The 23,680-nt window shown below is 36.5% G+C and overlaps 1 protein-coding gene across 2 annotated transcripts in view; it reads right to left on the bottom strand.

The window, feature by feature from the left end:
• Positions 1–5,190, bottom strand: part of LOC117420654 (fibroblast growth factor receptor-like 1) — a 106,017-nt gene extending 100,827 nt beyond the window's left edge. The window contains exons 1-2 of one of the 2 annotated variants that reach the window (XM_059034229.1): positions 4,582–5,190; positions 2,590–2,684 (exon numbers count right to left, since the gene is read on the bottom strand). In XM_059034229.1, the coding sequence (XP_058890212.1) occupies positions 2,590–2,684; positions 4,582–4,586 (100 nt within the window). In that variant the 5' untranslated portion in view covers positions 4,587–5,190. The remainder of the gene's footprint in view (positions 1–2,589; positions 2,685–4,581) is intronic. The other variant, XM_034034166.3, reaches the window with a different exon arrangement.
• Positions 5,191–23,680: the final 18,490 nt, after the last annotated feature.

The following is a 23,680-nucleotide window of genomic DNA, read 5'->3' as shown; positions in this document are numbered from 1 at the left end:
GGGGGTTGTCGTACTGGAGAGAAGATACAATGGCAGGCCTGTGTAATCAACACGACTCCAAAAGCTTCTAGCAGCCTGTGTTTGTTTGACTTGGGAGAGAGGAAGAATTGACTCGCTACTGTGGCAGCCAACATTCCTTCACAACTTCGCAAACGTGTATACTTCCCTTCTTCGTGTGTTTATTTGACAAACTTTTTATGATTTCACACTCAAACTCAAGTCCAATGACACCATCTAGAGATGCTTTAACTAAAGAAGGAAAATCATAACCACTTGTTTTTCTTCTTATTAGGTAAAACCTGGCCTTGACATTCTTTTTTTTTTTTAAAGCGTTACTTTGTATTTTGTTTGAGCGTTTTGAAGTTATGGGAGATTTCTCGTTTTTTAACCAATGACCGTGGAATTTCACAGCAACAACTGAATGTGGGTCTTGGTGTACGTAGCTGGACCAAAAGCTTTCTCCACACACTAATCTCAGATACTACACTTATATTTTGCCTGCATTACTTCCCTAGAGCCAGACTTTTTCAGTGTTGTATTGTATATTGCAATACATTTTAATGATCTATATGTCCCTTATATCACGCATGCTGTATGTCACATACAGAAAAACAGTCAAAGCCAGCATGATAGCTTGGATATTCACAATAGAAATGAGCTAAAGCCCTTTCCATAACAGCGCTTCCTTCTTGTTTCAGCCATGTAGACAACCATAAATAACACCTTTTGACAAGCCTACAAATCACCTTGCAAGCATGACTTTAAACTGCTTCACATAGCAGCCCACAAATCAGCTTCCTGTATGCTTGGCTCAGTAATGTAGTTGACAACAGATGTTAGTTTCAATGGTGGTGGGGGGGGGGGGGTGCTTTGGTTATGGCCATTTCAATGAAGGAGCGAGTGTAGCTCAGAGTATAGACTAAAAGTCAAGGCAGAAGGATCTTTCCAATGTTGTCTCCAAAGCACTTTTATTAATAGCTAGTATACTATATGCTTACATTACAGCAATATGGTAAAGCACTAAAACCTGCATACTCAAATACAGTATCTCCAGCCGAGAGTGGAACAAGCAATAGTCCAGACCACTTTTCTTGGGGATGGGTCGTTTTAGTTAGCAAAAGACTACTTTGTTTTAAGATTATTTTTCCCCTTACTTTTTCTTTTACTCATGAATTATTTATTTAAAAATCTGATGAATTCATTTACTTATCTGATGAACACCAAAGTTAAAATGAAGTTTTAAAAAATTTAAAAAATGCTGATCTTTCAATATCATCACAATGCATAAAAAACGGTTATTAGATTCCACTTTTTGTTTACTTTCAGTTAAGCAATAATAAAATAAAGGGTTGCTTTTTCAGTGAATGCATCATTGTTCAATCGTTTGAGATTTAATCTGTTTAGGCACCATAGCACAATATTGCAAAGCATATGTTATGTCTGAGGTACACAGCTGAAGTAGCCAGAGAGATAGAAAGATTTTGTGACTATGTCCGAGTACGCATGCACAAAATATTTCATGTAACCGCCTTATCTGCCTGTTTTATATAATCCCTCATTACTTCTTAAGGTGGAATAAGGGATGTTTTTATAAATTGTGAAAAACACACCATGTTTTTCTGTCTGCATATATATATATATATATATATATATATATATATATATATATATATATATATATATATATATATACATATATATATATATATATATATATATATATATATATATTAAACTAATCAGACTTTGGGTCAGATTCTCATTTATTTTTAAAAGTAAAAACACTAATTACAAATTACTAATTACAAAACAATTTAGGACTAATTCTCAATTAAATGCCATTCATTTCTGCTCTGGTAAGTGAATCAGGTGCATTTTTTCCTTTCTGATAAAGATATTAATGGCATTGTGGAGTAAATCACTTTGAGAAGTCGACTCTTTGGTCTGCTTGGCTAGAAATATTAACGTTTATAGTTGAAGAACACTAAGCACTTCCAGAACCTTCCATGCCTTCACAGCCCATGGCTAACCTCACAGGACGCCCAACTTTTTGCACGCTACGATTGTGGGCATATTACTATGACGGCAATTTTGAAATCAGATTTAATGTACCAAGAAAAAAACTCTCATATCAGTGATCTTGCTAAACAATAAACAGGAGGGTTTGTTTTGTTTTTGCACAAACCTCCATCTGGTATTGATAATTGCAGTAAAACATACATGGGTGTTGAGAAGTGATGCCTGTGTGATTTAGGGTTAAGTGTTTGTTTGGTCTGCAATTGGGAAAGCAGAGAGAGGGACTCCTGATACACACAGTAATGGCACTGTTGTTGTTGTTGCTGTTGTCTTCACAGAGAACTAGAATCTATCTGAGAATGTTTACACAAAAACAAGAAGGGGTGTCTCGGGGTTATCTCGTTAGACAAACGACATAATAAACTTCTGATTTTCGTTAGTGGTTATATGAAAGAAAGAAAGAAAGAAAGAAAGAAAGAAAGAAAGAAAGAAAGAAAGAAAGGTGTCTAGCTTGCAACAGTAAACACTTTTGATATGCACGGGTATTCAAATAGCCATTCACGTTTTACTTACCCCTGGCGCAGTCTGTGAATGCAATTATCTCCAAAACGAGAAGGGCAATCTGTAAAAATTCCATCCTGACACTGAGAAACCTCCGATTTTCTAATCTAAAATAAAAATAAAAGCAATACATTTCAATTAACCTGGGTGTTAGCATGACTTTCCAAATGTTAAATCACCAGTTAAACACCCTTTAAGGACCCAGAAAACAGACACTTTTAATGCGTTTTGCAGCACTATCTGGAGTACTGCCAGACGTTGTAAAAATATAACACTGGAGTACTGTACTTGCCACAAGTAACAATACACGCGGTATTTAATAATCTAACACGCTAAACTTGTCATGTATCCTTACGCTGTTAACTTCAGATACGTGAGCCAAGAAGACCTCATTCTAGGAACAGATTCTGCTTTATTCACAAACCCTCATTCAAATGACTCGCTCTTACTTTATCCATATGTTCTTCTGTTTCTACTTATGGAAGTTATTCTTTTCGATTTTCTTTACAATGCAGAACGCATTCGTTTTGTTTAGTGTACTTATGACGCTACTTTGTATAATAATAATAATAATAATAATAATAATAATAATAATAATAATAATAATAATAATAATAATAAATCTACATTGTTCAGATAATCCTTAGCACACATATAATCCAATTTTTTGATTTTTGATGGATTTATTGATTTTTTTTTTATTTTACTTTTGGTAGGCTGCATACTAGTGTGCAGTTTAGGTTAGGATTTGCAATAGCATTGTAGCTTCTGTCTGGTTCCAAAGCACTGTGTAAAATCTGCATCTTCGTGTGTTATTTATTGCTTTATGAGAACATTGTGCACGCATTTAAAACTCTATCCAAATGTCTTAGATGCAAACATAAAGCTTTCTTTTTTAATAAATTCCTGCTGATAAATTGTGCATTATTGATAGCAGTATTAGCTGTTCTTCGTTAAAACGCCCGCTTAGTCCGAATCCCTGCCTCTTGTAAACTCACAGTTTAAGTCTTCGTGCCCCGGGGACACAAAGCAACCCAACAAGTACAGTAATTACACATTGTCACTGGCTGCTAATTTGCAACGAAAGCTCTTAATAGAAATGCATTAAAAAAAAAAAAAAAAAAGTATAATCCTCCTTCAGGACATTTGCTTTATGCAACAGCCTACACTTTGAGTATCTTTTTTTGTGCCAACTGCTGGCTATATTTATCACAGAAACACACACAAACACAATAATTATTATAAATGTATGAAACAATGTTATGTCCATGTACTTTATATGTTTAAGTGATTATAACAGATTTCGAGGAAAAGCATAGCCTGCTGAAACGATACAGCAAACTGGATATATGGAGATATTTTACCCTCACCTGTTGATATTTTGTAACAGGGAGTCTGAAATATTTAACGTATATAGTCTATACGGTAATGGATATTGTTCTGGTTACGCAGTTCAGAATAATAAATAAATAAAATTACATGTCAAAGTTTTTTTTTTGTTTGTTTGCTTTTTTGTTTTGTTTTTTTGCAAATACCATACATATTCTCGTTCATACATGCCAAAATACCATTTCGAAACATGTTATAAGACTAAGTTAGCGAACGATTAGCCAACTGTTGCATGAACTGTCTGTCATCAGTATGGCAGAGCTTCAGTCTTTTTAAATTTGTGTACAGTCAATAGGCTACTTCACATTCCATCATTCGCCTCAGAAACACACATTTTGTTTTATTAATGATACAACATAAATAGGTGACCACTATTGCGTATCCGTCAAATTGCATGCATGTCCATCAAATTACCTATCAAATTAGGCTTAATAAAATACATCAATAACCAGGGACAATATTAAATTGTAGTGCATTAATAAACTGATTACTGTAGTCAAACAACCATGGTTTGTTTAAAACACAAATGTAAACGATACATGAGGTAAAGGCTTCACGGTAAATAAACATTGATTCAAGAGTTACGGTAAAACCGCAGCGCAAGAATGTACTGACCGCATACCTGCAGTTCCACTTGATGCACGCTTACAGTCCTTTTGCAGGTTCCATATTTAAATTATACCCCTTGTGTTACTTTTTTTAATAAATCCATTAAGTCCATTAGATACATATGCTTCCCGCTGATTCTTAGTCCCAGGTTTTCCGCAAGACTGCAGTCGCCGAACACAAAACTCGTGCGATTACTACAGGCTGAATTATTCTGCTAGCAGCTGTATCCCGGTCAAAAGGTTTAAAATACGTAATGTACAGAACTTGTAGGATCTCAGAATCGTAAACACACAATGTAAAAGTGCTAAAGCAGCCCCTATGAAAAGTTAAAGTCCTTTAAAACTGCTTCTTCATGTGTTTCCAATGTGCAGTGCACTCCTCCATCAGTACTAATAATCAGAGATCCGCAGTATTCCCACTGTGGGAATAGTCGTGTCAGATCTCCCTGAATTCCAGCAGATCTCTTGAGTGTAAACTGGTGGGGTGTACCTTTCTCTCCTCCCGCGTGCGTGTGTATTTGAGACGAAATCAAGTTAAAAATTGGATTAGTAATTCCAGTACTATCAGCGGCAGACTCCGGTACCAGGCGATCGGCGTATGATTGTAGCCCAGCCCCGCTCAAAACTTCTGGCCAATCAGAACTCAGCGATCTGAAGCGCACAGTCAAAATTTAACTCTACAGTTTCTGCTGGAGTATTGAAATGCGTCTACAGATTAAATTCAGCCAAGTGTTTTGTCTAGAGAACTGTGCAAGCGTTTTCTTTCCTTCATATGTCTGTTTTATATAAAAATGCAATAAAAACTTGTGTTTTCATGGAATTTGCTAAAAGTTGGGTTTGATACAATCACGTATAAATATAAGCAATACCAATTTGATATTAATGTTTACACTGCATAGCGCTTGTAAGTGGCGCTACTGCACAAGGCATGGTGCAAAGACAAAATAAAATAGAGATATATCATTGTTTTGGCAAGCCTGAAGTCATACAGTGTGTGTTTCATTAAAGCTACATTCGAAGCTCTTTGATCTGCACCGTGCTATGTACTCGTGTAGGTCACTACTAGTGTGTTTAAATATTTGACATGCTTCATTATATTTGATATGTTTACATTCTGGAGTAAAAACCTTTTGCATGGTGTTTTTTTTTTTTTTTACAGCGTCTTCCAAATTATGAAGTACTGTACGTCTACTGTTACTATGGAAGAACCCTAGTCTTTTGGAATATGCAGACAGTGCGGCGCACCGCTCAATGGATACCAAACGATAGTGTCTTCCATAATGTGTTCAGGCTGGATCGTGTGCATTTGTCTGCGTGTTAAGGGAGGCAGTTGCCGAGAATTTGTATGAGGTGTTGGGTGAATGCGCCGTCCCTATATATATATATATATATATATATATATATATATATATATATATATATATATATATATATATATATAGTCTCAACATAGGTAGGCTATAGCCTAACAATATGTATTAAAAGTTGGTATCAACAATGCAATAAATACAGTTTGTCTTCATGAACATGTAATTTTATCAAATGCAGTTTTATGGAATGTAATACGGTTTCTTAAACAAGTACAATAACTGCAGATAAAAGCTAAATATAAATAAAATTAAGATATCATAAAAAATATTTCGTTTTTATTTTATTAAATTTACTGTCCATCAAATCACATTTATTATTATTAATAGTAGTAGTAGCAGTAGCAGCAGTAGTAGTACAGTATTTTATTTATTAATTAATTTATTTTTTATTTTTTTATTCTGGGATCGCCACTTACTCTGGAATCGCTTACCGCTGCCACCCCTACGCTGGCTCGGGAGAGACGAGCAGTAACAGTCAAAGTAGTAATTCAATGTGTTTCCATTCAGATGGTTGAATTTCCATTTTACCATCAACATCTATTATTTTTGTAACTGTATTAATTCCTTCAATAGAAACCCACAGAGAAGTACTTCACTATCAGTATTTTGAATATCTGAAGTATGGCATTATAGTTTTCTAATAAAGGCGTTTTAGGACAGTGTTAAATACGTCGTTAAATTCAAGTAGTGTGCACAACTAATAAATGGACGAAATAAATCAAATATATTTTTTTAATTATTATAAAATAGAATATTATTATTAATTATGTCACCTGTCATTCAAAGATGTATCCTATTTAGGGTGTTGTATTAAATGTTACATCGTTGTCACACACGCACGCACGCGCGCACACACACACGCACACACACACACACACACACACACACACACACACACACACAGATAGATAGATAGATATTTTTAATATCCTTTATTTCAATCAATCAAAACAATATTAACATTACAAAACAAATGGCACAAATGTCCATACAAAACCTTCTATTACAACAATTACAAACACATTTTTAAATTATTATCTTCCACCAAGCACACCACCTCTCCAATTGTCCAAATTGCCTGAAACTTTTCTAGCTGGTGCACCAGTTTATAAAAAGTAAAATCAACTTTAATTCTTGAGATTACCAATACTTGAGATTACCAAAGATTTTTATTTCCTTTAGCATTCTTCACCTCAAAAATAAAAGTAGTTTGATTAAAACTCAGACCCAATTTACTAAACAAAACATTCAATAACTCAAACAAAGACTTTAACCGACCACAAAATAAATAACAATGAAAAACTGTTTCCCTTATCGAGCAAAACTGACATGTATCTCCTCCCCCCGGCTGAATGATGGAGAGAAATGAGTTGGTGCCACAATAGTATGCAATATTCTCCACTGTAGATCCCCCACTCTCTTCAGAACTGGTGATCTATACAGATTCCTCCATTCAGGGGTGATGGAGTCCTCTACCTGTAGCCTCTCTCACCAATGTGTATCAGGCAGGTTTTTTAAATTTTGAAAATGCAACACTTTCACACACATCCGATACATTTTTTTTTTTTGTATCCCCCCGAACTGAACCTTATATCCTGCTCCAAACTTTAGGATCTGCCCCGGGGTATCAGTGGTCTGCCCTACTGCTGGTTGAACTTGCAGGTCCATCTCTGGCAGTTCTGTCTCCAGCTGTTTTTTTCCTAAGAAAAACTGACTCAACTGCTGTAACATCTCTGCAGGCAAAACAGCTTTAAGCTGCACTAAAAACCCCTCCATCACACGCACTGATCTCACACCAAGCTCACTTGCTAGTGATTCTGCAGTTTTCCAGGCTCGGTTATCAAAATGAATTAAATCACCGACCTTCACTACTCCTCTGGAGATTAAAAGTAAAACAAAACTCTTTGATTCTAAAAGATTGCATTTTAATGCTGAATTATAAATTAGAGGCTCTTCTAACAACCAATACAACCCTGCAGACTTCAAATCTCTGTTAATTCTAAAAACCTTCCAAGCTAGATAGATAGATAGATAGATAGATAATTTACTAGATAGATAATGGTCCTATTTTGAAATGCAAATATTCAGTGAGAAAAAAAATTATGGCATAAAACAGAACAATTATTGAGCATGTTATTTCCTGAAACCAAGTTGTTTCTTGTTTATTTCTGTACTGTTAATATTATTGTATCCCTCCAAGAGAAAACAAAATAACGTCACCATACAGTTACAATAAGCATACTGTATTGGTTCCATTCATTATTTAAACCGTGGTTATATCTGTTATGCTACGCCTTCATAACTGCGAAGTGAAGTAATAACACTTTAAAACAGTAGATGTCTTATCCACAGAGTCAGACCCACCAAGCGTTTGCTTCATTGCAAAGTTTGCAACATTGTGTTTAAAGGAACACCGACATGATCACCCTTGTATCTGCTGTAGTGTTTAAAGAGTAACATTTACATTTAGCCGGATATGGATAATAAACCTACTGATTGTAGAGTCCCAAAGAATACACTGTGTAACAAATGTTTTATTTTTTTTTTGTTCCTTGTAGTAAGTGTTATTTCCTAATTGCTTTTGCCTCAAAAGTATAGAAAATGGCTATTATTCCCCACAAACCTTGCTTTTGTGACCAGGACAGTGATATTTTGAAATTTACCTATTTTCCAGAACATTCCAGATAGATTCAGTGCTGAGTAAACTTGGGGTAACTTCTAGAACTTTCTAGAACTTTCCAGTAATATAAATAGTAGTATAAATACAGGGGCCTTAAGCCCACCAGTTCAGTTTAGTTCCAGCTGCCTAAGTGGATACATATCTGCATTTTTCTGAGATGGCATCAAGAGTCTGCAAGCATCCGGCAGACGCATTTTGCTATGTCTGCGGCCAATTTATCAAGACAAGAGCGAAAAAGTACTCCGTGGAAGCATCTGCTAAGATGTGTGAGGCCTACAAGGCATATTTCGGCATGCCTGTCGGGGATCAAGACAAACCCTGGGCACCTCATTTCACCTGCGAGCACTGCAAAAAAACTCTGGAAGGTAAGATGGACAATTGTTGCTCGGAATTTTATGTTATAAAATTTGTTAAAATTTTTAAAATTGTAAAAGTTTTTAATTTTAAAATGTTTTACAATTTTCAATGCTATTGAAAAAATATATCATATATGAAAAATGTTGCGAGAATCTCTTACACATTAGTCATGGGTGAAATAAATGTATTTTTGTAGGATGGTACAGAGGGGAAAAGAGAGCCATGAAGTTCGCTATCCCAAGAATTTGGCGGGAACCCACTGACCACTCAAGCAACTGCTACTTCTGCATGGTGGACCTTTCCAAGCGGACCGAGTTCTCTGTGGGGAGGAACAAGGTCACGTGGGAGCCACTGGTGGACCCCCGGAAGGTGATGATGCCACCTCTGCACATCAAATTGGGCCTTATGAAACAATTTGTCAGAGCTCTAGATAAGGAGTCAGCAGCCTTCAAGTACCTTCAAGACTTCTTCCCTAAGCTGTCTGAGGCAAAGGTCAAAGCCGGTGTCTTCGTCGGACCACAGATAAAGAAGATCCTGGAGTGCAATGAATTCCCCAAGAAGCTCACTAGTCAGGAGAAAGCAGCTTGGAACAGCTTTGTCGCAGTGGTTCGGGGCTTCCTGGGCAATCACAAGGCCGAAAACTATGTGGAGCTGGTTGAGACTCTGGTGAAGAACTACGGCACAATGGGCTGTAGGATGTCCCTCAAAGTCTATATCCTTGATGCTCATCTTGATAAATTCAAGGAGAACATGGGAGCATACTCGGAGGAGCAAGGCGAGCGCTTCCACCAGGATATACTGGACTTTGAACGCCGCTACCAAGGACAGTATAACGAGAACATGATGGGAGACTACATTTGGGGGCTGATTCGTGAAAGTGATTTACAGTATAATCGTAAATCTCGAAAAATTACTCACTTCTAAATCTTTGGTAGTCATTTTTGTATTACTTTAGTATAAATACATGTTAATTTGGATTCATATGTTGTTTTTTTCTGACTTTATGTGAACGAAAAGACACAAATTCGCCCATTTTCTCATTGGAAATAGGTAAATTTCAAAATATCACTGTCCTGGTCACAAAAGCAAAGTTTGTGGGGAATAATAGCCATTTTCTATACTTTTGAGGCATAAGCAATTAGGAAATAACACTTACTACCCAGGAACAAAAATTGTGTTACATAGTGATATTATATGCAGGCAAAGGGGCAGCAGTGTGGAGTAGTGGTTAGGGCTCTGGACTCTTGACCGGAGGGTCATGGGTTCAATCCCAGATGGGGGACACTGCTGCTGTACCCTTGAGCAAGGTACTTTACCTAGATTGCTCCAGTAAAAAACCCAACTCTATAAATGGGTAATTGTATGTAAAAAAAATGTGATATTTGTATAATGTGATATCTTGTAACAATTGTAAGTCGCCCTGGATAAGGACGTCTGCTAAGAAATAAATAATAATAATAATAATAATAATAATAAATGTTAGAAAATATAATATAATAATGGAATCGGATGCTTTCACACCCGTTCTTATAGAATGATATCAAACATTTACATAAGACTTGTAGTAGATTAAAAACTATAAATGCCACACTGCAGAAAATGATGTGGATAGAAGATGTATTTTCACAGCGAATGTAACATTGGTTCATTTTCTAAACTTTAAGAGATTTTAAAGCCCATTTTAAATCATGAGATTTGGAGAGGGTTAGATGGTTTTTTTTTTTTTCTCTCAGTTTTCAAAGCAATACAGTGCATGTGTGTGTGTGTGTGTGTGTGTGTGTGTGTGTGTGTGTGTATACTGTATATATTTCCCTAGTCTATTGTTGTGCTGCATGTGAACAATTCTATATATATATATATATATATATATATATATATATATATATATAATATATATATATATATATATATATATATATATATATATATATATATATATATATATATATATATATAATTCAGAACATTAATGACTATATTTCATTTATGTCTCTAAACTGTAATACCAGATGTTTGGAACACATTATTATAACAAATTATTAAAATACTTTAGTTTTTGTTTAAATTGTTTTATGCTATATAGAGCCACAAAAATGCAAGTTTAACATGACAGTGTAAATATATTAAAACAAAACAAAAAAAAAACATTTAGAGTCTGTTGGGTAAGATTTATGGTTAAGTCTTAAACACTTGATTTATAGAGTAAGAAAGAAAGAAAAGAAAATGTTACAAAATAGCTTCACAGAAAGTAAAGATAAGACTTAACTTGAGAAATGCAAAATGGTAGATTAAAACAAAACTGCAAAATCATATTCAAAACTTTTCTAAAGACATTTTCATGTCAGTGAATGTTGTGCTGTACGAGGTTTATAGCAGAGCAGTAGCCATGCCTGAACCAGCTGTTACAGAATTAGATCCTAATGGCTCCATACTGCCACCTGGTGGCATCCCATGATATATAAAGTATGTGTCACACTCTGCATGGCTGTCTGTGTCTATTTCAAAGCTCTTCATTACTCGGCAGTGCAGTCAACCCCTTTTCACATCACTTCAAAGAGACTGCAAAAAGATGGGGACAATAAGCAAAGCTGACTTCATCAGGAGCTCACCAATAATAGTTAATATAGTTTAAGGTACTGCACTGATAATGATATAGTTTTGTGTACTGCATTGATTACAATAGTGTTCTTTAATACATCTTATTTGCAATTAGTACAGTATAATATACTGTACACATAAAATGTTTACAATGTAGAACAAAAATTAAACATATTGTAAAACAAATGGCAAGCATACATGTTACAGATTCTGCATGCTAGACTTATTGGACATTTCAACACTGTGCTGCTACATACTTAAATATACACTTTCTTATCTTTTATTGGGTGTGCGACTGATAAATATGATGTGAACTAGATCTGGCACAGATCTTTACACGGTTTAATTGTATTTAAAGTACTGCATTATGTGACTAAAAGGCATTTCGGTATGGTAACATCCCCACAGCAACCTGATTGAGTTTAATAATGCAGTCAATTTCATGCCCCTTATTCAAATATTTGTAAAGTAGGCACAGTCCAACGGCTAAAGAAATGACCCTAACCCTATCCCTAACACCAGAACCAGTCCAACAGCTAAGGAAATTACCCTAACCCTAACACCGGAACCAGTCCAACAGCTAAGGAAATGACCCTAACCCTAACACCAGAACCAGTCCAATGGCAAAGGAAATGACCCTAACCCTAACACCGGAACCAGTCCAACAGCTAAGGAAATTACCCTAACCCTAACACCGGAACCAGTCCAACGGCAAAGGAAATGAAGTGTCTTGGGTAGTGGGTACTAAGTTCTTACAGAACTGTGGCAGTGTGATAAATTGTATTCAAAGTTACATAGAACTTTCTCTGATTACTCTGGAACTGTCCACAGTGATTTAGGGTCCAGTGAAAAGATAGCGTCACGGCCAAGGCTGGTGAATGGCAGGAAAGAGACTCAGAGACAAGGAAGCTGCAGTTTAAGCACTAGAGTGCATATTTAATAAACTACAAATAAACAGAAACAAAGAAACTGGCACGAGGGCCAAAATACAGGTTCAAACAACGGACTAACCGGCTGTAGGCTAGGCAATCGCCTTCACTACAAGTTGTCAATTTAATCCACAAACCCACAGCTCCAAAACACTCATCTAACTCTCTCCACCAGACAAAGGACTTCTGCTTCCTTATATACATGTGGTCACTCCCCAATTAGCATCAATTGCCTAACTGGGAAATGGCCACATCTGTGATTGCTGGCAGGGACAGATTTAACCCCATCCCTGCCAACCTTACATTCCTACACTATCTACAGCAGAAGGGCTTCTGCCTTGCCACAGTCCCCACGACACTAGCGTTTCCAGTATTATTTCAGCACAGTTTCCGTATACTTGTTGCTCTTAATCGTTGTGATATTTACTTGCCCACGAGGATTCTGCTTCTAGATAAGCAGGTCTTGAGTTTCATTTCTGGGGCTGGCTGAGAGGTTTGTTTTCGTTTCTCGTCAGGTTGGGTAAGTAGCTTTGTCTGCTACTGGATGTGAACAAAGCAAATTCATTCTGGCAGATAAAATTCTTCCAGTCTGTGGTGACATCATTAAGTTCCAACAGATTTCATTAGGAGCCTGTCTAAGTGGTCTGGTCACATGAAAAGGAATAGACCTACTAACCAAGCTAGGCCTCCTGTCTTAGGGTGCCAAAGTTTAGCTTCTCAAAGCTCATTTTTTATTTATTTTTTATCTTATCACTCTTCTTTCATTAAAAACACATCAACATGACATAACATTTCCAGTTACCATGTTGATTTAAATAGTTCAGGGAGTTAAAATGTATTGTGTATTAATATATTTAATACATTTAAACTAATATTCACTACTTAAACATTAGGTAAATACATATTTTTTTGCAGTTCATAACTATTTGACATACTTAGAATACACCCATTTGCTAGACTAAACAATATCATGCAATGGTATTGCACTTCATCAGCTATTAAATGACTGTTCCAGTTCAATAGAATCATTGGAAAGGCTCTGCAGGACCTTTTAGCTTTTATTCTGTGAAACTTCCGACATAAGTTGTGAGTCAGTGTGTACAGCTATGTACATCTTTCTTTTTGGGAGACAACATTCAGTAAAGTCCAGGTACCTTCCACTCCTCACTGGATAAAATAAATATGCATGCAACAAAGAGTATCCACATTCTGATTTACTTTTATTTGTGCAACATCAAGGTTAAAAAGTGAACACAGCAAATCAACGTTCGGTGCCATGCACCTTCGTCAGGATTTGCAACACATAGAAGTCAGTGAAGTCAGCCGAATGTCCAAACAGACACACACAGGGGTTGTGATTTGATCAACCAGGCTAAGCCACAGCTGGGTTTCTGTAGAGCATTTTGTACCACTGTGAATCCCCCCCCCCCCCCCCCCCTTCTGTTGTCATCCTGAAATGAAGTGGTTGGTGCAATCCAGGTGGATTGTAAAAAGCACTAAGAAAAAACAAAGTCACTTGAAGGAGGAGTCCTGAGTAGATTGATGTGTAGATGCATTGCAACTGAAAGTGTTGCCCTTGTGTGTTATGGTGTGGTCTTGATTTAAGAAGCCATGTGTTAATCTTGTTTTGTTATGTGTTAAAGTCAATGTTTATCCTGTTAGTGTAGCTCACGCGGTCTGCCTTGCTTAATCGGAAGAAGAAGAGTTAGTCCTTTCAGCATTGACATTCAAGCCAGACCCTTCAGGATTTCATTGCTGCCTTTTGATTCACAGGTGTGTTTAGAATTTGTTATCTGCCATATAATGTAGTCTTGTTTCTATTTCTCTGTTTAAATTGGTTTAACATAACCAGCTGTAACTAATTTCCAGGTGATCTCCAACAAAAACCTTGACTGTCAGTGCTTTGAGGTGCTCTATGAAGGGTGCTTTATAAATCCCAATTACATTACATTGTATTGTATTGCATAGCAGACAGTACAATCTAATATTTCAGATACCTTATTCATACAGCCTAAATAATCACGTTTTCAACACATGTTGATCACACATCGTTTAGATAGGGTTTAATATAAATTAGAATAAAAAGAATATATACTGCTTTTATTTATGTATGTATTATTATTGATCTTATATAAACGTGAAGTCTCTTGGGGAAGGAGTAGGTTGTCACTTTGTCTGGTACTCTATGCTCCAGGAGCATCTTTTATATAGAGAATATGCTTCATAGGCAGCTGTTATACAGTGTGAAAAGGTAGCCAAGTTAGCCATGTTGACCAGGCTGCTACTGTAGGGTCCGTGACCCTGCTCATCAGCAAGTACAGGAGGATCTTTTATATTCATTCACATTGTAAATAGAACCTCTCAGGTTTACAATTAATCTGACAGCCACAACCTCATCTCATATAACTTGCACATACTGTCTTACAACATTTGTCTGAGGATTCAGCAGTCATTATTTTTGTGTTGTTTATTTAAAACCTGTTACAAAGGGTTTTGTGTACCTGCAAAAAAAACCTTTTCAAGTTTTCCTTTATATATATTATACATATACATACACATACTGTTGTAGTCAAAAGTTTACATACCCCAATGGAAATTTATCATTTCAAGAAATTTCTTGAAAACAAAGAGTCAAAAGTATTCATAACCTTCATGCTATTATACTATTGTCTACAAGGCGCTAGAATTTTCAATATGATAATGCAGGACCTAATTCTAGAAAAGTCTACACAATGCTCGATTGTAGGTGAACATTCTTAGAGAGTATAAAAGGGTTAGGCATTGGATGATCGCTGTCATTACCAATAAGTCAATATGGGAAAAAGTAAAGCACTATCTGAAGACGTTAGGCAGAAAATTATTTATTGTCATAAAGTTGGAGAAGGATACAAGAAGATTTCCAAGCATTTGGTTATCCCAATTTCAACTATTGTTCCTATTATCAAGAAGCACAAGACTCATGGTACTGTCACAACGCTCCCTCGGTCTGGAAGAAAGAAGGCTCTTTCACCAAGAACAAGTAGAAGACGTGTGAGAAAGGTTAACAACAATCCAAGATTGACTGCCAAAGCTATTCAGAGTGAATTGGCTGCAAGTGGGACTGGGGGATTTCTATTTCAACCATAGGTCGAGTATTGCATGGTGAATGTCTCAATGGTCACAGGCCAAGCAAAAAGCCACTCTTAGGAAAATGTCACAAGGGCAATCGCTTAAAGTTTGCAAAATGGCATTTGAATGATGGTAAAAGGTTTTGTGGAGTTTGTGGAGTGATGAAACAAAAATCGAGCTATTTGGTCACGCTGATAGTTGTTACGTTTGGAGAAAGTCTGGTGAGGCATACAAAAAAAAGAACACCATACCTACTGTCAAGCATGGAGTTGGTAATATCCTTCTATAGGACTGTTTTTCCTCTAAAGGCACAGGAAATCTATTCCCAATACATGGTAAAATGGATTCCATAGCATATCAAAAGATATTGGCCAATCATCTGAAACCCTCCGCTACAAAACTTGGTTTAAAACGCAACTGGACGTTCCAACATGACAACGATCCAAAGCTGATCTAAATCCAATTGAGAATCTTTGGTATGAGTTGAGGAAGGCTGTGCACAAGAGAATTCCTCGGAATTTGAATGAACTGGAATAATTTTGTGTTGAAGAATGGTAAAAAAAGCACTAAAGGATCATGCCAAAAGCTCATTGACAAATATCCTAATTGTTTACAAGAAGCTATTATTGCTAAAGGTGCTTCAACTAGCTATTAATTTAATTTTCATTTTTCCAGGGTATGAATACTTTTGAATGAGCATTCTTGGAGTTTTGCAAAAAAAATTGCTGAAATAAATAATTGTAGACATCTATTTCTTGTAACTTTTTTTCCTCATCCACAAAAGCAAAACTTTTGCTACAAAAGATTTTTCTTATATTTGTTTGTTTGAGAAATTTGTTTTATAAATTTCCATTGAGGTAGGTAAACTTTTTACTACAACTGTATATATATATATATATATATATACAGTATTAGGAAGGTGTTCCTAATGTTTTGTACACTCAGTGTATATATATATATATATATATATATATATATATATATATATATATATATATATATATATATATATACACATTGTATATACTGTATATATATATATAAAATATTTATATATTATATATATAATAAACTATTTTTTTATCTTTTAAAAAAAAATTGTGTACATTTTTTTAAAAACCTTTTCTTTCATATGCCTTCAATATTGTACACTGCAGTTATATATATATATATATATATATATATATATATATATATATATATATATATATATATATATATATATATATATATATATATACATACACACAGTGAAACGTTGCATATCTGACCGTCACATAACCTCCCTGATCAATTAACCGCCTCGCTAAATAAATAAATAAATATTAAAAGTAGGCTAAAAGAGTAATGGCATTAGCAGCAAATGCAGCTTCCGCGATGGAAGCAGAAAGAAAACATTACAGCAATCAGCCTTTTGGTGCGTTCCCCTTTAAGAGAGGCGGGCTGTGTGCGTGTGTCAGTCAGCTACATGTAGCAGTGATGTTTCAATACACCAGTCGAGAAAACTTTTTTTGTGCAATGTGTTTATATGATTGTAGCCCAATTAATCGTGTTTACATTTGATTACTTTTAAAGCAAAAAATGTCCCCATGTTTAAAGTAGTTTGCATGTTGTTTTTGTTCATAACCTTGATTGGAGTCCTTACACAGGCTGTACTCAACTGGACCTGGTCCTGGGGAAGATATCAGGGGCAAGATTTATCAAGGGCTTTACCCCAAAGTACATTGTGCATTATATATGCTGTGTATGAAACATGAAACTGTCACCTGTGAGTCTTTAAATTCACCTTATGAGTTATGTACTACTAGTAACATGTAAACTACTAGTAAAACTATCAGTTTTATTTTACCTAAACCAAAAATGGTGTAAATCTGGCACTATGGTGAGGAAATAAATCCATTCATTAGCAGGTTCCCTGTAGCAAGGGATTCAAAAGAAATAAATAAATAACAATTTTACCTGCTGCATAAGACGTAAAGTTAATGAAGTAAAGCATTTCACACACATACTGTAAAATCTGTTCAATAATTTGCAGGAGCTTGATTTTAAAAGACTAAATAAAGCACAAGCAAACATGTTTGTTTTCAAAAAGTTGCACATTTTGTATCCATTTGTGATATTATTTATCTTTCTTCAAGAACCAGAAAAAAAATAAAAATAAAAATAAAAGAAATGTGTTGTTTATTATTATTATTATTATTATTATTATTATTATTATTTATTTCTTAGCAGACGCCCTTATCCAGGGCGACTTACAATCGTAAGCAAATACATTTCAGAGTTTATGAACATTTTATTTTTACAGCTGACAATTTCAGCAAAAATATATCCAATTTCTTTCTGAACACGATTGTACTGTAATAATCATAATGAAAACATTGGGGACCTTAATGAAATATCTAGGCCGGGCATGCCAAATAATATAAGAAAAATGGTAGAGTATGATCTTCTATTTTACACATCACTCTACACAAGGTTATAAAAAGTATATTGCATTTTAAATGGAGATCATTACAGTAGCTGAAAATAGTTTAAATCTACAAAATCACTTCTTAGTTAAAGCCATTCTGTTGTGAGGACAAAAGTAGATACAGAAATGGAAATATTTCTGCGCAAATTCATATTCAGTTACTATACATGGGGACCCATGTACGATGATTGTGTCTGTCTGTCTGTCTGTCTGTCTGTCTGTCTGTCTGTTACACTCTACATGGTGAACACAATAACTGCCTTGATTCTGCACTCCTAGCCTCCTATACAGTAGATGTTTCAGATTGCATTTTTTTAAAAAACATTTTGAAGCTTTCAGATTGTGTGTGATTATTATGCGATTATGAGGACCCTTGGTATGTGTGTGCACTGGTTTCAGTTATTCCCTTAAACTATTAATGACTTATTATCAAATAAAAAAAAATAATGTAGCTTTTGTTCTTGTTGAAACTAGTCTTTAAGGACTGCTTTTCAAGTACATTTAAAATAGAGAGGATGAGTTAGCACAGGACAGAGGGGAGGAGAATGGGTTAGCACAGGACAGAGGGGAGGAGAATGGGTTAGCACAGGACAGTGGGGAGGAGATTTGGTTAGCATAGGACAGAGGGGAGGAGAATGGGTTAGCACAGGACAGAGGGGAGGAGAATGGGTTAGCACAGGACAGTGGGGAGGAGATTGGGTTAGCACAGGACAGAGGGGGGGAGAATGGGTTAGCACAGGACAGTGGGGAGGAGAATGGGTTAGCACAGGACAGAGGGGAGGAGAATGGGTTAGCACAGGACAGAGGGGAGGAGAATGGGTTAGCACAGGACAGAGGGGAGGAGAATGGGTTAGCACAGGACAGAGGGGAGGAGAACGGGTTAGCAAGCCATCATGTTGACGCTGAATAATTAGGTCCTTTAGAACCAAATTAAGATCAGTCAGTTCTAGGAACTGGACAGGCATTGATGGGCTAAACGGACTCCTCTTGCTTGTAAATGTTCTTATGTACAAAATGTCTGGCACCCCTTATTCATTAAAAAAAGTAAGGAAATGCCATGCCAGGAATTCATCTAGCTTGATGTGATCAAGTGTGTTTCTCTATTAACTGTACATTTAAATTGGGCAAAGATGATTTAGTGTGCCAGGGGGAAAAAAACATAATTTTTTAAAGAGTTACCAAGAAGTAGGAAAAGTTAATAGCTGATTCCTTTAGTATTTAATTTACCCGTGAATCAATGGTTACTAATGTCACACGGTATAGCCAAATTGATTTATGTCATTTTCACAGAAAGCATTACAACAATTTTCCATTAAATAAAACCATTGATTGACGTGGAAAACAAAGACAAGCACTAAAGATAATTCTGAAGCAGTGTGATTACATACACTTGCTCTTATTGTATTACTTGTATTGTAACACTTGAAATGTATTTGCTTACGATTGTAAGTCGCCCTGGATAAGGGCGTCTGCTAAGAAATAAATAATAATAATAATAATAATAATAATAATTTTTATTCTTTTCATACAAATTAAGCCCCAGGGTCAAAAACTTGGATGAACTCGCACATAACAGTTCTTTAAACTCATCAGTCATCGTTTCTAAGTTATTATAACTTATTTTTATAATAATAGAATACTTGATGACATCTGTACTTTTGGAACCAGGCCAGGACAATCCGTTTCTGTCAGTAATATGTACATACAGTTATATAGTAAGCCCATTTTGATGAGATTGTGATTATTGACCTCAAAACCCAACAGTAGCCAGTTTGTCATGGTTCAATCATATATTTTCATTAATATTGTCTTTGAGCAAATTAAATGGGCTCAGCAAGTTTATAAGGTTATATTTGCCAGGTACTGTAACAGCATAAAATATGATCATTAAATTGGCTCAGCAGTTTGTACAGTGAAGATAAAAAATTAGGTAGGAAAATAATAATTATTTGGAGAATTAATTAAGCCTGAAAGGTAATTAAATACATATAGCAGAAGTAAGGGATATGTTTTATTAAGTTTAAAATAAGCAAAAACTGACTAAAAGTCTGATGATTCTGGGGAACGATAATTTATATTAGCAAAAGGATGAATTCTATTTAAAATCACTGTAGAAGTTCATACTAATCACATGAGGAAACCTGACCTAAACTAAAGTCACTTCAATGTTCTGAGTTTGAGTAACCCATGAAGGTCTATGGCTTAAAGGGTAAAGACAGCTTCACATTTATATTAATTGTGTTGCTGCTGTCATTTTTTAATACCTCTCTTTTAACTTTTTATGAAGTTTGTTGTGAGCCTTTTCTTACTGCCTAATTAGTTTACCCCTGTGGTTTAAACAGGTAATTTAATATATGTGGTCCTTGGCATTATTAAGCTATAGCACATGTGCTGCCTTGCGACACCCATGATTCTAAAAGTGGCTCTGAGTCCGTGGGGACAGCGAGTGGTCGTGGTCACAAGCCCATCGAAACTCCTTGAGCCCAGGTGGAGGAACACTTTTGTTTGTTTTCGAGGACGGGCTTTGATAAAGCAGGGGGAGAGTATAATGGATCATCTCCTCCATCTAAATTCTCTGAGTTACTAGTATTGATATCAGTATAAGACACGTCCCTACTTACCTCTCGACCGCAGAGCTTGCTCTTCAGTTGAATGGTAAGACGTTTGGCTTTGAACCACATGGTTCGCGTCCAGCCCTTGCCATTTCCGTTCAATTCAAAGGGCCGAGATGCCAATTCATTACACCATGACCAAGTGTATTGCCTCTTACACCTTGCTGCCGCGGTAGCACAGTGAGAAACAGTACCTGATTATTTTGCCTCCAGAGCCAATACAACACTAATCCCCAGCAATAATCAGCAACTTACAATCACAGTCATACAGTCAGGGTGTGCTGGGAAGTAGTCGGTATACAGTGTTTATTTAGATTTCCTTATACAGTGCTGGGAGACTTAACACAGCTGGGGCACTCGCTACCCCTGCGCTGCCCCACTCTTTGTCACTCTGTGGGTACTGTTAATTAGTAAAGCTGACTCACAAATGCATGTGCCCTTGAGGAAAGGAAATCATTTCCATCTCATGTCTTCTTTTTGCCCAATGTGAAATGATCTCTGGGGCTTCATCCCAGTTCCTATTGGACAACAGCTGAATACACTTAGCTCAGGGTCTTCATAGAATAAAAAAATATGGCATTGTCTTTTATTTTGAAACCATTGCAAATCTACGTAAAGCTACCCTAGAAGTTTCCCCATTTCGCAAAACCTTTTGAAGTCTCAGATTTTTTTTTTTTTGGCAATGTTTTCTAAAGGTTGCTGCAACAAAGCTGGCACCACAGAAGTATTCCATTCTGTCAGCATAGTAACAGCGTATCATTTTTATATGAGAAATATTATTACGGTTTTCTGACAATGCTTAGACATGCCAATATAGAACCATCACTCACTGGTGGTTTATATAACAAGTTGCTGTTTGAAACAATGTGGGAAATTCCCAGGTTCCTACAGAATGTATGCACGGATATCTCTGAACACATTGTAATACAGTCTGTGTCTTACAGTGTCAGTGGATATACAATTGTTTTATTTACCTAGGGATGCTTTTTTGCAGACCACCCAAGCTTCCATTGTTTCGGAAGGCTATGGGCTGTAGTCTGGAGCAGCAGTGCAGAACCAGACCAGTGTTTGGCCCCTATCTATCCTTGGTTGCTGCCCCAAACCACAGCTATAGCCCACGCAGGCCAAGAAGACATGCATTCTAGCCCAGCGCAGACAAAACAGGGTACAGATAGTTGGCTGGTTAGTTCATGAGGTGCTTCAGTATTTAAATAGCATATACATTACTGTGGCATTGGTACCAGTAGCTTGCATCTAGTAAATAACCAAATGTCATGCATTTATACTGTTGTGCCAATCCTTATCATTGCTTTAAAATTACAGTCAGATAGCTGTCCACTCAGATGTGAATTTAGCAGGAACATAGATTGAGACACCTATAAACAAAACCATTAAACACAATAAAGGAGCAACAGAAGTTATTTACTGTTTAAGGAACTGCTGCCCTGTTGAGGTGCGTGATGACTTGTTTTTTTATGTTGAGGTTTTGGCTCCCTCAAGTGGGCATACTACTTACTGCATTCAGTAAACTTACTGGTTTGTGTTACTGGGAAGATTAAACATCTATTTTACTTCAAATGTATTCTTTTTATTTGTCACTGTGTTTAATTGTTTAACTTTATTTATTTATTTATTCAGTCTGTTTGTGTTCAACTGTACAAAACTGCCTTTATGCCATGCCTTCAAATGAGGTCACCTGTGTCACTGCACTGTTCCACAGCCATGCCAATGTTCCAAGAGTTCCTCTCTTCAACTGCCACCCACCTCCCATTAGGGCTTGTCTGCATAAAAGCTTTCCAAGGCCAAGACCTCAGGCAAACCTCTCTGGGCAGCATCTGGTCTTACATGTCAAATACCGCACTCTTTCCAGCTTCTGAGATCTCCAGGGTACTTTGAGATGTCTTGGGTTCTAAAGTGGGAGGGGTGGCCCCTGTATGAATGAACAATCAGAAGAAAAATAGGTTCAGCCGATTACTACTTGAATCAGTAAATGGGGGACCAAATGAGTGATCTGCCGCACACAGGTTTCATATGGGTTGCCTATCTAAGTTGATGATGATGATAAAACAAGAGCACCCTAATACAGCCAGAATAGTCTTAATACCAGGCTTCTTCTAACCCTGCTCGAAGGTGTATTGTAAACTCTACATTGTGTAGTGCACAGGAAAGAGGAATCTCTGTCATTCACTTTCACTGGGATTCCAAATCATGTTGTTATTATTATTATTATTATTATTATTATTATTATTATTATTATTATTATTATTAATTTCTTAGCAGACGCCCTTATCCAGGGCGACATACAATTGTTACAAAATATCACAATACTAAGAGCAGTTATAACTTATAGTGAATATTTGCTTATTTGAGTACGGTTACCTATAAGTTATATCAAATAAAAGATACAGTTATAGTTAAGAGCAGTAGTTGAATGCAGGTATGGAGGTACAAGCTGATGCAAGTACTGTTACAATTGGGTGCCATGTACTCCAGTATAGTCGAGAGTTGAGGTTTACAGATGCTGTCTGAACAGGTGTGTCTTGAGGAGGCGCCGGGAGCTGATCATGGACTGAGCAGTCCTGATATCCGTGGGTAGGTCGTTCCACCACTGAGGGGCAAGGGTGGAGAAGGAGCGGGCTCTGGAGGCGGGGGAGTGGAGGGGGGTACAGCTAGTCTGCCGGAGGTGGAGGAGTGGAGGGGGCGAAAGGGAGTATAGGGAGAAATGCTAGCCTGGAGATAGGAGGGAGCAGAAAGGTCAAGACAGCGATAGGCGAGTATCAAGAGTTTGTAATTGGATGTGAGCAGCGATAGGGAGCCAGTGCAGAGAGTGGAGCAGCGGTGTAGCATGGGAGGAACGAGGAAGGGAAAAGACAAGGTGAGCAGCAGAGTTGTGACAGTACCAGGGCCTGAACTAGGAGCTGTGAGTACTCTGTGAGGAAGGGGCAAATTCTGCGTATGTGGCTGAGGAAGAAGCAACAGGAA

The sequence above is a fragment of the Acipenser ruthenus genome, chromosome 1 (genome assembly GCF_902713425.1).
Source record: "Acipenser ruthenus chromosome 1, fAciRut3.2 maternal haplotype, whole genome shotgun sequence".
NCBI lineage: Eukaryota > Metazoa > Chordata > Actinopteri > Acipenseriformes > Acipenseridae > Acipenser > Acipenser ruthenus.
The sequence above is the reverse complement of the archived record's forward strand: the minus strand, read 5'-3'. Positions and strand labels throughout refer to the sequence as shown.